We start from the raw sequence: 16457 nt of genomic DNA on the forward strand, positions 1-16457 counted from the left end.
AGAGAAGGACAAGTAGACCTTGAACCTGCATGGTTAGATACAAAATGACTAAATGACACACAATCATTTTCTGCCTTGCTTTGGAGTCATTCTGTGGAATGTCTTCCAGGAAATACTGTCTGGGTAACAGATAAGGGGAAGACTAATAACCAGAAATGGGAAACAATGTATTGTGAGGGAGCTGTGGTGGTGCAAGTGACTGCATTCCGACTACATGGGTAACCAAGTTTGATTCAGGGTGTATAACCACCAATCCAATCAGAGTGAAGAATAACAACAGCAAATCAGATTGGGGGATTCCAACAGCCAATCAGATTTCCTAAACTACATATTCAGGTATACACACTACTGTACACACACTTACCATGCCAGTAACAAATTAGCAAGAAGCAGCTGGAAGTATGACAAGAGGGATTTCTCAGATTGTTGTTAATCATTGAAGACATAAAGGATGTACAAGTGTTTTCAGTCAAATAAATTCCAGCACTACAGCCTCAGAGATAGACACTTATCATAAAAAGTCAAGGAGTGTGCTGGGCAGTGTCACCAAGATCAGTACATGTTGTCTGGTCCTCATCATACGCGAATGGATACACAGGGTCAGTTCTACACGGTCGCCAGACCACTATACTCTGAGGACACTTTCCAGGCAACACATGAGAAGATCTATAGACGGCGAAAGACCTTACTGGACCATGTGACTGAATATTTCACGTAAGAATGCTAACATAATGTGGGTCAGTTCAAACATGGCATCAGGGGTTTAGGCAATAACGTTTGGGAGATGAGTTTGAAGCTTCAAGTAGTGAAGGCTTTATCCATTGGGGCATTTTCTTGCCTACTGTATCTCATTTATATTTATTTATTTGGCAGACACATTTATCCAAAGGGACTTACAGCAATAGAATAACATTTATGCATTTGAACATTTAAACTACAGAGCTACAGCTACAGTAATAATAAAACAACATTTAAGCTACAGTGCAGAGGAAACAATAGGAATTACCACTGCATCTGTACATATAGGCCTACTAGAAATGAATGCTTTCATCAGAGAGATGCTTTGCAGATGCAATCTGTCTGAATCTGATCTCCAACCTTACACCGAACAAAGTCAATCTACCTGTTTTGCTCATACCTCATGTGTGCTTCAATCTTACCGTTACAATATTGTTATACATTTATTAACATTGCACTGACCTGCCTTGCACTTTATCTATATTTAATCTTAAACCTCAGTCTATACTGATATTGCACTATTCCCACCCTTTTTTAAAAAATTGTATATCACATCTTGCTTGTGCCTGTTGAGGTGTCCACTACCATGTCAACCTTGACAGGGACAACAAGGAGGCAGACATTCCCGCATTCCCCCTCTGAACAATTGCATTACTCTATCCCACCCAAATCAATTTATTTGCAAATACAATACATACTGTAAGAAACGCTGGCTGGGCTACTTCTAAAAGACTAACCCAGAGATGACTGGAGCACTCATATTAAATACCTTTTTTTATTGTGGTGCACAAACGACTGACGTTTCGACGCACTGCGTCTTCTTCAGACTGTATTTTATTCTCATACATAGCCTTATTCTACTGTTCATACTATTCATACTGTTCTGTTTTTTGTTTGTTTTATTTGTTTGAGTGTTGTACTTTGAGAGCAAAGCTAACCTGAGTGAAATTAATTGTTTGTTTACGCAAACCTGGCCAATAAAGCTGATTCTGATCTCCAAACAGTCATAAAGAGACAGAATGTAGAAGACAGAATGTAGAAGCCTTCTGTTTCGGCTATGTGGGACAGCTTCAATGAAGACATGCGAGTTTACTCAAAGGATATTACAGTATACAAGTAGCACTGGATCAACAGTATGTCCTAGCTTACTGATGATGCCTTTATCGGAACGATAAGAAATTACAGAAACTGGCCTGTTATAGTATACAGTACAAAGGTATACATTTGATCAAATGTGTGCTGTTTGCCAGTTTGAATGCTTTGCTGGGTACCACCAAGGAAACAAATGCACCATTTTTAGAGTGGATATTCCAGAGCTGTGTTTCTGCAGGAGTGGTTATTTGTTACATAGTAGCATGAAAAACAAAATATATTGTAGTTTGACACAAAGATAATATCTCCACTGAAGATGTACTCTCTAAGAGGCTAGCATATGGCATTCACATGGATATCTGGGCCATTTTTCTAAATCCAGTTGTGACTTCAAACGTGCAAAGAATGCAGCTCTGTCTCTGCTGCCCATCATTGGCTGGCTGAGAATCTACCGGGTGAAGGAATGGTTGCTGAATGACATCGTCTCTGGGGTCAGCACCGGACTAGTGGCGGTGCTCCAAGGTAATTAACAAACAGACGATTAATCATCGTCACACTTCTTAGAAGACATATAGGGCATTGCACTGTTTCTGTGACCATTCAGCACTGGACTAAAGGCTGCGCTCCAAGGTCATGAAACACTCTATAAGAACACACTTTCACTTTGGAGAAGATATTGGTTCTCAGAAGCTCTTTCAGCTTGGATAGTGTTTCTTATTAGAAGTTCGTTCGTCATTGCGTTTCTTTGAAAATAGGCGCATTTTTACGTTCACGTATTCATCAACCAATATCATCTCCCTTCTTAGAAGACACACAGGTGTAAGAGATTGCATGATAAGGCCCTTTTATGTTGCACAAACCTTTAACAATGTTTAATCATCACACTCCTTAGAGGGCACACGTCTGTTCTACTGTTTCTATTGAAACCCAGCCAAAAACCTGATGACCCTTAACATAAAGGACTCTTGGATACATTTGAATTAGAGTGGCCTATGACATAACCACAGTTAGAGGTAGGCTGATGATTTGACTGGTTAAATGGTTTTTGTTGGCTTGCTGTAGGCCTACTGAATGTTTTTAGACAAATAGACAGGAGTAGGGGTTCTGGATGCAAATGGGAGCAATCCAAATGACAGCGAGGGATTGCATGATAAGGCCCTTTTTATTGCACAAACCTTGCAATAAAAACTCACAAACTCATAAGAAAATCAGGATCAGGATGAGTATGTACACACACAGAGAGAGAGAGAGAGAGAGAGAGAGAGAGGGAGAACCAAACAAGAACAAAAAACACAAAATACATACATTGTAGAGTAACTTTATACGTTACATCTTTTTTTGCAATAGATCAGACTTAAAACATCTAAATCCTGTTTACCTAAAATATCGCTGTCCCTCGCTGATGTTGATGTGATGTCCTGCAGGCTTGGCCTTTTCCCTGCTGGCCTCGTTGCCTGCGAGCTATGGGCTCTACACAGCCTTCTTCCCTGTTATAGTCTACTTCTTCCTGGGCACCTCCCGGCACATCTCTGTGGGTGAGGACACAATAGTCACAATCATTGTTATGCAGCAATTTCATATGGGAGAACAATTGTTTTAGAGCAGCAAAATAGAGATAGTGCTTACAAGATATATTGCTATTTAATTTAGTATATTAACTTTGTTATTGTTTATTGCCATTTTGGCACAATGTCAACATCTACATGTATCCCCCACACATCTGTGGTTTCCAGGCTCCTTCCCAGTTCTGAGTCTCATGGTGGGGCAGGTGGTAACGCGTCTGGTGCCGGACACAGGGTCTCCGGCCAACATCACCGGCTTTGAGGGGCTCACTCAAAACGAGCAGAGGGTTCTCGTCGCCTCCTCTGTCACCTTTCTCACCGGACTGATCCAGGTGTGTGTTAGAGTTTCAGTACACACCTCACCTGGGATTACACTACTTTATGGTAACATTTGAGACTGAGGTAACCTAATGAGGGCAATGTGAAATTAAACAAACTAATGGATTTGAGATGTGGTAATTATTCACTTGAGCATTATTGGTTTTGCTGAAGGTGGCATATTTGTCTGTTGTCTTTTCACTGATTTACTGACCGGTAATATTTAACAGGATTCACAAGAGCTGTCCAAACAATGACATTGCGTTAAAATGCCATAACGTACCTTTGCCTTCCATTCTCTTCCTTTTCCTCTCCATTCAGTTGGGGATGGGACTGCTGCAAGCGGGCTTTATCGTCATCTACCTGTCGGACACTCTGGTGTCCGGCTTCACCACAGCTGCAGCCATCCACATCCTGGTGTCGCAGCTGAAGTTCGTCTTGGGTCTCGTCGTACCTGGAATAAGTGGGCCGCTGTCAATTATATATGTGAGTTGAAGTGGAAGGGAGTCAGCTGTTCACCTGTAGGCACATAAAAAACAATATCCTGACAGGATGCACACCTGTAATCTATTTCACACATGATGAATATACAGCAATTTCCCGCAGATAAGCCGCATTGTGTATAAGCCGCAGGACAGTGTTTTATGCAAGTTAAAAGAAACAAAACCATAATTATTAATACCATATGAACTGCCCCCCTGCATTAACCTCATAGCTGAAGACATTTTGCAAAATCAATGTTCGTATAAGCAACGGCTAATAGTAGGGAAATTACGGTAAATAAATAAATAACATGAGTGTCTTGAAGCACATTGGTGAATACTCACAAATGTTACATTTATGGTAGTTCTATCACTTTTGATGTCTCCTATCACAGACACTGGAGAAAATCTTCTCCCAGATCACCTCCACCAATATCTGTGACCTGGTGATGTCCATCATAATCATGATAGCTGTGTTTGTAGTGAAGGAGATCAACGACAAGTACAAGTCAAAGCTTCCGGTGCCAATACCTATAGAAGTCATCATGGTGAGGGCACTGTTTTCTACATGGGATATTCAGTCTAATTTGACATAAAAGACCTTGATTATTGTACTTTAACAAGTTGTTTATCTGTTTTGTACTAGACCATAATTGCATGTGGCGTATCGTATGGCTTCAACTTCAATGAGAGGTACAGCGTAGACGTGGTGGGCCAGATGTTGAAGGGGTCAGTGAGTACAGTATAAACTATAGCATCTAAATATTTTTTTGGTTTATTTTCTATCTTATTGCGCAAATACCTTCAGTAATTAAAATCCTCAACAATGTACTTCTCTTTTCTCAGATATGAGTCCCCGATTCCTCCAAATGTGGAGGTGATGGAACGCAGCATAGCAGAGGCAATCCCCATGGCTGTAGTGGGATTTGCAGTGGCCTTTTCTGTGGCCAAGGTCTATGCTGTCAAACATGACTATGTCATTGATGGAAATCAGGTGAGATATAATGTTCAAAGTCTGATGAAGGAAATGACATTATTTACCTAACAACTTTTAGATTAAGTACTTGGTGTTGTGTACACACTGGAAGCTGGCTGAAATCTAGTTATCTCTACATTCCACGCCCATAAAATATTATACTGCACTTGGACATAGCTGAATGAGATTTTGAAACAAAGCCTGTAGTGTGACACAAACATATTTTCCATCACTGTCTCAATCATAAAAAGCAGTTTCACATCCAATAAAAAATGCCACTGTCAAAAGATAAGTCAGTCGAGGTTATTCATTAAATGATATCTGCTGCCAGTCTACCAAAGGTCTATAACTTGCATCTGTATTTGTATGTCTCTCTGCTAGGAGCTGGTGGCTTTTGGGGCCAGCAACATTGTTGGCGCGTCGTTCAGATCATTTGTGGCAAGTACAGCCCTCTCGAGGACAGCTGTGCAGGAGAGCACTGGAGGAAAGACACAAGTAAACCAACACTCTAACAGAACTATGACAGAACACCTACACTACTGATTATGCGCTCTGACTGCTGTACCAATGGGACGGGCTCTTTTGTGCTGATGTGGTCAGACTTGGCTAGATCTGATTTCACGTCAGGCTAGCCAGGGTCTGCTCTCGCCTTTTGCTCTGCTTAAATCATCCTACTTCCTATTCAGTAGAAAGATGTGAATTGTATCGAGCTAGCGCATTTACACACACACACACACACACACACACACACACACACACACACACACACACACACACACACACACACACACACACACACACACACACACTCACACTGTTATACATACACAACAACTCTATGACACATACGCAACTTGTACTGTGTGTCGGTGTTGTTCAAGACTGAATCTAAGATATTGATTTGATGATAAGGCAAGGCACACACAATAAACAGTCATCTGAAAGCAATAAAAGACTGCCACAACATGAAAACAACCTACGCATTTATAGTACAGAAAATCTTGGTCCACCTGAAGCTAGGTCATTTTTTTCAAAATATATTTCCTTATTATAACCAGGACATTAAAAGTCTCTGTCCAGCTTCTACAATTTGATATGAAGCACACTGAAATGCATTTGATACTCTTGATAACAGAACTCTGAGATTCAACATGCTATCCATATATCTGTTAATATTTATACATGCACTCCATCTGTTTTATGCTCAGATTGCAGGTCTTATTTCGGCCATGATGGCAATGATTGTCACTGTGGCAATCGGGTTCCTGCTTGAACCCTTGCCAAAGGTACCACGCACACTATCACTCTGAACACACACAGACACACACACACACACACACACACACAAACACACTATTTCACAACAACTTTATCAATTTGCAATACACTAGAATACACTGTGATAATAAGGAGCACCATTAGAGAGCACTACAAAGCATTGCTCCATAAGCCACTATAAACATGCCAACAATCAGAGAGCTTATGCATAATACTGAACTGGGCCGGGTTTCCCAGATTCGTTAAGAAGCTTTTAAGTGCTGAGAACTTCTTAGGAGCGCTATCAGAACGTTCTAACAACGCTCCTAAGAAGTTCTTAACACTTAAGAGCTTCTTAATGAATCTGGGAAACCCGACCCTGGTCCATACAGTACTTAAAACTATGTGCATTCCTTGACTCAGTCTGTCCTAGGTGCCTTGGTGATTGTTAACCTCAAGGGGATGCTGCTACAGGTGACTGAAGTGCCTTACCTGTGGAGGAAAGACCGGCTGGACTGTGTGAGTGGGTGCCATTTTTCCAGCTTGTCCAATCACCAACAGCTCTAATGAGAATCGTTTAAATAAATACTTCTTTTAAGGAGAAGAATCAAATAGCCACCATTCCATGAGATTTATTTTCATATAATGTTATTTCTTATACATTACGTCCAACAGACTGTGTCTTGGTTTAGTTAGATTCAGTAGTGAATTCATGTGTCAGTTGACTCATAGAATCAGAGAAATATGAACACCTATAATCAAAATTACAGCTCAAAGTATGGTGGAATAAATGACCAGAATGAAATAAGCAATTAATATATTATAAATTACTGTACAGTAATTTCCCGACTATTAGCCGCGGCATATACATTGATTTTGCAAAATTTCTTCAGTTTTGAGGTTAATGCAGAGGTGCAGTTAATATGGTGTTAATATGGTTTTGTTTCTTTTAACTTGCATAAAACACTGTCCTGTGGCTTATACACAATGTGGCTTATATGCGGGAAATTACTGTATATTTCATTTTTTATTATAGCTATAAGCAAAAACTTTGGGGGAAGAAAAAACGGTGTGGCTGTCTCACTTGGCTGTCCATGCTGTCCTCCTTCTCCAGGTGGTGTGGGTGGGGACATGTGTGGCCGCCATCCTGCTGGGGCTGGACCTGGGGCTGGCGGCAGGGCTGGGCGTGGAGCTGCTCACAGTCGTCTTCAGGACTCAGTTGTGAGTTGAGGCATTTACTGTACAGTGGCTTTGATGGTGAAATGCCGTGGGCAGAAGCATTCATGGGTTAGTGGGTTAAAGGGACATTTCACCAATTAGCATTAAGCTTTGTATTTTTAGAAAACCAGTCATGTTTTTGAATGGTCGTGCATCATTCCCTTAGTTTACCTGGAGATGGGAGAAATACGGATTTCAATGTTGGGCTTCCTGCTTTCAATGATGTAAAAATCATCATTTTACATCATTGAAAGCAGGAAGTCCTATTCATGGGTTTCATTGAAATCCGTATTTCTCCCATCTCAAGGCAAATTGAGGGAATGATGCACGACCTTTCAAAAACATGACTGGCTTTCTAAAGATACAAAGCTTAATGCTAATCGGTGAAGTGTCCCTTTAAAAGTGACCTAAGGTCAGCGATAAATGTGAAATCTTTAAGCATTTGGAGATGTGTTACACCAAGGACAACCATCATCAACAGTTTGACATATGCCGGATTTTCTAAATGATAGATTGCTTCTGAACATCTGTTTGGCTTGTTTAACATGAAATCTGAGACTTTTCGATATTGGTCAATGGTGGTTCAGGAATCCTGACAGCATGTTGTGCTCTTTCCTCAGTCCTCGTTGCGCAATGCTTGCCAACATCACGGGGACCGACCTGTACAGAGACCGCAAGGATTACCTCTGTGTGAGTAGGAACATCCTCAACTCCTCCAAAGTGACAGCTGCTTCTATGCTGTGTTTATAAGAACAGAGTAAACAGGTTGCTCATGAATGGTGTTCATGTGCTGCCAGATCTCAGAACCAGAAGGAGTGATGATCTTCAGAATCCCCGCACCCATATTCTTTGCCAACATTGACTTCTTCAGGAAGAAGCTGACGGAAGCTGTATGCCCCATACTATATTTCTGTATATACAAACATATCCATCATTGTTATTTAAAAGCTGATATGCTGACAGCAATGGGTGAACATAAATCTCGTCATTCTCAGGTTGGGTTCAGTCCTCTAAGAGTGTTAAGAAAGCGGAACAAGGCCTTGAGGAAGATCCGGAAAATGCTGAAGAAGGGGTCACTACAGGTTACAAGGGTATGTCTCAAACATATTGATGCTATATGTGAAACAATTGAATCCTAATAGATCGATAGCACAAGCAACATGAATAACAAGCTACAAAACATTCCCAAGGATCTGACCACTGGAAGCTACAATATATTCCCTATAGCCTGCAATTTCTGCAATAAGCAATATATTTTTCAGTCTTACATTCAAATATTGGAAACAGTACAGTAATTTCCTGCATATAAGCCGCAGGACAGTATTTTATGAAAGTTAAAAGGAACAAAACCATATTAACACATTATTAACTGCCCCCCTGTATCAATAAATTTAGCAAAATCAATATATAAGCCGCGGCTAATAGTAGAAATTGCGGTATTAAAAACCACACACACAATGACCCTTGTCCATTCTACGCTCAGCGAGGGGTTTTGCCCACTGGTTCCTCCTCCAGTGATGAGTCGGATGACGAACGCAACATGGAGGATCTGGACCTGCCCACTGATTACTCCGACCTGCCTGTGCAGGTCAACTGGAACTCCCAACTCCCTGCCAACGTCTCTGTACCCCAGGTGCCCATCCACAGCCTCGTCCTGGACTTCGCTGCCGTGTCCTTCCTCGACATGTCCGCCATGAAAGGCCTCAAAGCAGTAAGTACCTCTCTAAGAGTGCAGAGGCTATTCGTTCTCCATGCTTAGCCTGAAATACATGTTTGATGGTATTCTTCCATTATTAAGAAAAAACAAAAATGTACTCCTGATGAACAACAGCAAGCTAAAGGTGTCTTGAATTATTTTCAGGCATTAAAAGAATTCATACGAGTGGATGTGGAAGTATACATAGTGTCTTGCGATGGTAAGTAGCACTTGGTGGTCAGTAGCCTATATGCAGACATGCCATGGCAATATCAGTTGAATTTCCCCTTGCGTATCTGCTTAATGATGTCACTGGATACTGAAATGTGTTGCCAAGTCTGACCAGGTTCTAGATACCTTGCTGTGTAATGTAATGTTCGAGAGAGGCTACATGGCCATTGCACATAACTGCCCTTCTCAATTTCATAGATCAGTAATCTGTACTGAGGAATCAATGAATCTGGCCGCACTTGCAACACATTTCCTCAACCATATAAATCACATAAAACATCAGCTTACCCGTGTGTTATCAGTTCAGTTAATCACACTGTAAAACTATCAGTGCTTCTGAGTTGTCCGTCTCAGGCAGCCTGAACTGGGGTGCAGTAGCTTTAAATGGAATCTGACCTTGCTGTTGCAGTGGACATTTTGGACAAACTCTACAGCTGCAAGTTTTTTGACGATGAGATCAGGACGTCAATGTTCTTCCCAACGCTTCACGATGCCATGATGTACGTGACAAATAAACATCCCCAGGACGGCACACACAAGGGCGAGCTGAAAGATATTTACATCCAGACAGAGGTATCTGAGAATAGCTTCCGTTATGATCAGTCACATTTCTTTAACAAGTGTTCAGTGAAACCATCAATGTTGTCATTACCTTTAACAAAAAAAGCAGTGACTTTAAGGCATGAATACTAATCAGCGGCGCGTTTCTCAAAACTATAGTTGCTAACCTGTGAGCAGCTTAGTTGGTTGGCAATGGGAAATTACATTGCAACCAACAACTAACTTAGTTAGCAACTACGGTTTTGAGAAATGTGCCCCAGTCCAGTGTTAAATAACCACTGATATGTTTTCTTTGCAGATTACCTCCACCCAGCTCTAGTGATGGAACTCCTTCCAGTGTCAACAGACTTCGCCAGAAGGTCCATCTAGTAAAGCCTAAAGTGTCTGTTCTGTTTCTGAAATGCACAGCTAAAAAAGCATGGCATCAACTTATTTCCTACAATTTTATAAAGCCGTCTCTTTTCCTCAATGTCAATAATATGCACCTAACATTTTTTTTTTTTAATATATATATAAAAACCATACATTTGTATACATTTGTAAGAGTGTGTTATTGTTTACGTGTTCAGCCACACAATATTTGATTCTTAGAAATTCATTCATACTGATGACTAGTTTTATTTTTTGGTTGACATCTGGTCTGATGGCACTGAATTAAAATACAGCAAACAGATCTGTCAGAAAACATGTTTTTGGATGACTATAGAATGAGTGCAACTACTAGGCGATATGTTGATCAGAAGACTCTCAAAATGGAATGTGCTTGACTGTTACAAACAGTCCTTATGGAAATAATAATTACTGAACTATCCACTTAGTATATCCACCATACTATTGCAATTCCTAAACCCTGACACAAGTATAACTGTACAGTATTGACTACTGTAATAAAAATAAAAATAATACAAAAAAAAACCAAAACAACTAAGAGGGTCCACTTAGTATGAATGAACGATTTCCAATTGAAAGTAATCATCTGTCTTCATGAGTTAAACTGACTTGGTTTATTGTAGCAGACATTGTTTTTTTTTTATTTGATCACAATCATCTAAAAAAAAAATGCCCTAAATGTCAACAATTATTTTAAGAATGAATGACTTTTTAATCAACAATACTGCGAAAATATACAGAAAGAAATGAACATATGCCAGTCCTGCAAAGCTCAAAAGACAGTCATGGCTTTCCCGCACTTCTACAGACATTCATGGGCTAAGAACATCATCATCACCCTCATCCACTATGACAAATGATGCAGATGGAAGAAAAAAAACCCCTAAAACTTGTTTCTTTTACACGATTTTCCAACAACAAAAAAAAGAGCATTATAAAAGAAGTAGAGATATGAGTGGAATTTGCTGCGCACAGCCCACAGTAGCATTGCTCCACAGAAGTATCACAGTTGGGCTAGAATCAGTGTGCCTTTCCTTAAATCAGACAGGAAAGAGTCGGACGAGAGGCATCCTACTATACAGAGTACGCTGGCGAGAGATGCTGTGGCCGTTACTGGTAATAGGGCCGGTATCGCGACTGGTCTGGGTGGTGGGGGCCGGGCAGTTGCCCCTGGGGTGGAGGTCCCTGCATCCTGGGGGGCGGAGGCCCTCTAGTGGGCGGCCACATCCCGGGGCTGAGTCCCCCCGGCTGGGCAAAGGGAGGGCTGAGTGTGCCCTGGTCCTCTGAGAACTGGGGGTTGTAGTGGTGCGGAGGGGGTCCGGACACCGGGGGCCCGCCGTGCTGCGGGGGCGGCCCGGGAGGGGGGTGGCTCATGTAGGGGGGCATCTGACCCATGAGGTGTCCTGGGGGAGGGGTGATGGGTGGGGGCGCGGAGGACAGCGGCGGGGGCGGTGCCTGGTTGTACACCCCCATGTGGGGGGTGCCCGATCCCTGAGGGGGGTGCTGCAGGGAGAGGGGGTTGATGGGAGGTGGCGGTGGGGGAGGACCGTAGTGAGACTGTGGCGGTGGCGCCATCATGTGGTGCGGATGGGACACGACGGGCTGGTTGCCGTAGTCCCCGGGGTGATGCAGACCAGACTGCGCGGGGCCGGGGCCCGACTGGGGGAGGTTGTCCCGGCCCGACCCAGGCCCCGTGGGGTCATCCTGGATCGGCACGGTGATGAGATTGCTGTGCTTGCGCGTGGTCACCGTGGCGATGCGGAACGTCTCCTGCGCCATCGAGCGCGACGGCCCCAGGTCGGCCGGCGACGGCGGCGGCTGCCCCCCGCGCAGGTCGTCGTGCGAGGTCGGCGGCGGCGGCTGCCCGTACGGGTCGTGCCCGCCGTGGCCCATGCTCGGCGGCATCATGACGTGCGGCTTGGGCAGCAGCGGCGGCGGCAGGCGGAAGCGCTCGGACACGTCCGAGGGCGGGTGGTGGTGGTGGGGGTCGGCGCGGCCGCCCGAGGGCTTGCCCGCGCGCATGTGCCGGTGGTTGACGTGCGCCTGCAGGTCGCGCTGCGACAGGTAGGTGCGCTTGCAGCCCTGCACCACGCTGCACATGTACAGGGAGCCGCGCTGGCACTGCTCGATCCGCTGCACCGGGTCCGTGCAGCTGTAGATGACCAGGCTGAAACCGCAGAGACGTTAGGATCAGGAAGACATGGGCAGAGAAAGCAACATAACAACGATTGTTACTCCCATGTGACTATTCAACAGACAATTTCACCCATTAAACAGGAGCCGAAACAATCCAAAAAGAAACATTCTTTTCTAAAACCTAAGAGTCTGATAGATTCTATAGAACATAGAGCTGTGTTTTAGACAAGTCATTTCCGTAGGTCCATAACTATGGCTTTTCCATATGTTATGTTCCTTTGGGTTACAGTTGAGTAGGTTTACTGAACACAGCACAGGGGAAAGAGAGCGAAACTCACCCTGGACACATCTTGTCTCCTTTCTTCTCATGAAGCAACGCACAGTCGTAGCAGAAGACATGTTTACATGGAATCTACAAGAGAACACAAACATAATGATAGGAGTTTGTTTACCACCTGCTCTAGACAGCTCAAGGCTGCTATTATGCCTACTATAGTACATCTGTAGAATTGTAATTAATTGCACATTTATTACAAATAAATGTGCTTTTTGTTTGCATTGTGAATCATTGAGTGTAGACTATAACATTACAGCATTAAATTCTGTCTGGTGACTCCCACCCCTACTTACCATGCGACCGTACGTCTTGACAGGAAGCCCACACTTGTCACAGAAATGCACAGGCGTCTCATCCTTTTCACCCAGCAGGTTCAGCTGTGGAGGTCAGACAGGAGAATAAATGTCCTGTCACAGCAGCACACACCCACATAGCAACAGACTGTGTACAGGATGTATTAAATCTGAGCTGTGTTCACGCGTTCAGGCATTCTCTCTCTCTCTCTCTCTCACACACACACACACACACACACACACACACCTTCTGTAATGTGCAATACAGGTCTTGTTAGGCTATTAATAGCCAAACCATATGCTATTTACTATGAAGAGTGTTTGTGGTGAGGGGTTGGTTACAGACACTTGCCTTATAATCCCAGTACATAGCCTGAGGGTAACGCCGTTGACTAGCAAAAACATCCCCGGCCTTGGCACCGAAATCAAACCTTTCATCCTTCTTGTAGCTATGGCCATCTGAACGAACAAACAAAACACACTCCATACACTGTAGCCACAAATGCACATGCTCTGCCTAGCAAAACTAAATGACAACTTTAGTCAACAAGGAAGACACAACAGTGCAGAGTAGACATTTAGCTTTCATTTCGAAATTGTGGCAGTTTGTGACATTGTCACACAAAGCACATTTATCAGTACTGTGTGAGAAATGCAGAATAAGTCTTCTTTACCCTCCTCACCGGCCTGGGTGGTTGAACCCTGCCTTCCCGTGGGTCTCTGGGAACGTGTAATGGGTTTGCTCCTCACTGCCTGTTTGGAGAGCAACTTGATGGGAATCCTCCGACGGACATCTAGTCCCCCCAAACTCCCGGAACCTTCCGTGCCCTGCATGTCATGGTCTGTGGGTAGGAATCCACTCAGTCAACACTTGGTCTCCGCCACACAAACAACAAAATCCATCCAACAAAATATTACTAATATGCAGCACACTTCTCATAATGACTACACATGACCTGTTGTTCACCAAGTTTTGCAATAGCTACCGTGAACAACAACATTAGCCTAGCTCTAACGAGCTTCCTCCTGGTACTCAATATGTTGTACACACACCCACATGTCGTTAGCGTAAAATAACTTATCATGTCAAATAAAAGTGGCATGTCGGGGTGTTTACGGATATCTAAAACTACACACAAGTAAGCAAAACACCACGTCACGTTAATGCTAGCAGCTAAATAACACCAACACGCCACAGGTGACCATCTTTGAAGTTAGCAAGCTAGTCCGCGATAGCAAAAAAAACATGCCAAACAACACTGTGTTGAGTACTTGATCTGAAACAAATTACTTAGTTAGTTTAGTAAACTACGTTCCCATGTAGCACGTATAGCCTCAATGCGCCCAGAAAACCTTCCGTATAGCTAACGTTACCAAACTAGGTTACTTAGTTAACGTTAGCTTGCTAATAACCTAGCAGCTGTAGCTAGCTTGTGGTAAAGGCCGCATGGCATTGCTGTAGCAATTTACGAAAGAACCGTGCAGTAAAGACCAAATAATACATTGCAAGATATCATTAATTATGTGCACTATTAGATACCATGTGAATCGCACTTCTGCTATTAAATGTTAAGCAAAAAGTGCTCAGGTTAGCGCTGTTCATTTCCCTCCTTACCATTTTGGTCCATGATGACACGAGGTGCATGCTGGGATAAGATGTTATGCGCGTACCTTCAGGAAGAGCGCACCGTCGTCATCGACATAGCCAGAAGAAGTGAATAGCCTAATTCAAATGTATTAAATTATGTTTTTTGTATTCATTCATATGCTTGCTTAACGTAAGCTAGCTAGCGGAAATCACATGCTGTTCCTGGTTTCCTAGCATGTGAAGCTAACCGCTTTTTAAAAACATATTAGCCAGCCAAGACTGCTCTAAATACTGACCTGTTTACAAAAACGTATTTTAATCCTCGGTTGGTCAAAAAAAAAGACATGAGATAACGTTCACAATGATGTTTTCAATGGGGGAAAAAAAAGGTTTCGTATGTCTAGCATGATTGCTGTGTGGTATGTAGCCTAATGTGCAGGGTAGAAATTCAACTGAATTTGCATTAAACCAGGTTGTTTTTACTAATATTATGCTTGTTTAAAAAAAAAAAAACTATATTCAGGTCTCTGTTATACTAACTTGCCATATTTAGAATGTCCAGTTTATTCCCATTAATTCCCATATTCCTGTTAATTCCCGTACTGCCTATTCCTGTTAATTCTCATGGGAAATTTCCAACTTTGAAAATTCCCAAACTTTTGCAACCCTAAGAGTAATGTCACAATAACAACACAAATGTCCTCCTGATGTACTGTATTGAAAGACGCTCAACATAATTTGAGAAACTACACCACCCAGCGTTAGTTTTTTTACTAACGCCATATGGGTCTTGGAAGCCAATCTGATAAAAAAAAAAAAAAGAGAGAGAGAAAAAAAGATGCATGACAGGGTACAGGCTATAATACTACAGTTTTCTTATGTCTTGAAGTAAGGTTTTTGTGGTTACTTCATGTAGCCTACTCATGTAGCATGATGTACTTTGACATGTCATAGAAGAGCAGAACACTTGATATATCCAAACTTTTGAATGCTGGAATTACTATTTCAAGCATTTGATCATAACTAGGACTGACTCACTTTTCGTTGACTCAGACACTGGCAAGCAATAGTCAATGACTGAATGGCAAGAACGCGTTGCGGACCTGTGAATAGCTTATGCAAATCAGTTTACATCCTGCCTCCGCCCAGACGTCCATCACTGTGAAACTGTTGTGAGGTCGCGCAAGTAGGCTACAAAAGCAGACTGTCAGTCGCCAATAGGTTGTAGGCTACTTGTCAGCAATATAGGTACATCTAAAACAGTATGCTCTGGAAAGTAACGGTTTGCTGTGGCGCTTGGTTACTGGTTTTGATCTCCAGTGGTGCCATCAGCGCGAAAAAGCGCGATCCCAGGACTGTGACTTTTACGCGGACTCTGCGCACGGAGAAGTTGGGCCAAGTGCGCTCGCGGAGCCGAAGGGAAAGCTGGTTTGGCGCGTCCAACTTTGCGTACTGCAGGCAGCCTTTAGATCAGACCGACCATGAAACTCTGGACGAGAACACCCATGAGGTGAGATACATTTATTTTAATTAAATAAAGGACTCATAACGGGCTAATTAATCTCCATCTGTTTAAATATAG

At 42.8% G+C, this 16457-nt stretch overlaps 3 protein-coding genes across 6 annotated transcripts in view; 2 read left to right on the forward strand and 1 right to left on the reverse strand.

The window, feature by feature from the left end:
- Positions 1-586: 586 nt before the first annotated feature.
- On the forward strand, positions 587-10537 carry slc26a3.1 (solute carrier family 26 member 3). Its single transcript, XM_062518305.1, has 19 exons — positions 587-714; positions 2213-2352; positions 3255-3365; positions 3564-3724; positions 4032-4196; positions 4588-4740; positions 4839-4921; positions 5039-5186; positions 5550-5663; positions 6377-6454; positions 6849-6944; positions 7540-7646; positions 8264-8333; positions 8441-8533; positions 8639-8734; positions 9127-9354; positions 9505-9559; positions 9980-10143; positions 10430-10537. The coding sequence occupies exons 1-19, from the start codon at positions 587-589 to the stop codon at positions 10448-10450; spliced, it is 2211 nt and encodes a 736-aa protein (XP_062374289.1). The 3' UTR covers positions 10451-10537.
- A 192-nt stretch (positions 10538-10729) lies between these two features.
- Positions 10730-14980, reverse strand: cbll1 (Cbl proto-oncogene-like 1, E3 ubiquitin protein ligase). Of its 3 annotated transcripts, none has more exons than XM_062518379.1 (6): positions 14903-14980; positions 13971-14129; positions 13640-13746; positions 13288-13371; positions 12996-13069; positions 10730-12688 (listed from the first exon to the last, which is right to left on the reverse strand). In XM_062518379.1, the coding sequence occupies exons 1-6, from the start codon at positions 14913-14915 to the stop codon at positions 11632-11634; spliced, it is 1494 nt and encodes a 497-aa protein (XP_062374363.1). In that variant the 5' UTR covers positions 14916-14980; the 3' UTR covers positions 10730-11631. The 3 variants fall into 3 exon arrangements, with proteins under 3 accessions (XP_062374363.1, XP_062374362.1, XP_062374364.1); XM_062518378.1 differs by having other exon boundaries at positions 13962-14129; XM_062518380.1 differs by lacking the exon at positions 14903-14980 and adding an exon at positions 14828-14891 and having other exon boundaries at positions 13962-14129.
- Positions 14981-16069: 1089 nt separating this feature from the next.
- The window catches only part of si:dkey-159a18.1 (sortilin), a 14088-nt gene continuing 13700 nt past the window's right edge, over positions 16070-16457 (forward strand). For both annotated transcript variants that reach the window (XM_062518507.1, XM_062518506.1), the window contains exon 1: positions 16070-16385. In XM_062518507.1, the coding sequence (XP_062374491.1) occupies positions 16140-16385 (246 nt within the window). In that variant the 5' untranslated portion in view covers positions 16070-16139. The remainder of the gene's footprint in view (positions 16386-16457) is intronic.

The sequence above is a fragment of the Sardina pilchardus genome, chromosome 17 (genome assembly GCF_963854185.1).
Source record: "Sardina pilchardus chromosome 17, fSarPil1.1, whole genome shotgun sequence".
In the NCBI taxonomy this organism is placed as follows: domain Eukaryota; kingdom Metazoa; phylum Chordata; class Actinopteri; order Clupeiformes; family Clupeidae; genus Sardina; species Sardina pilchardus.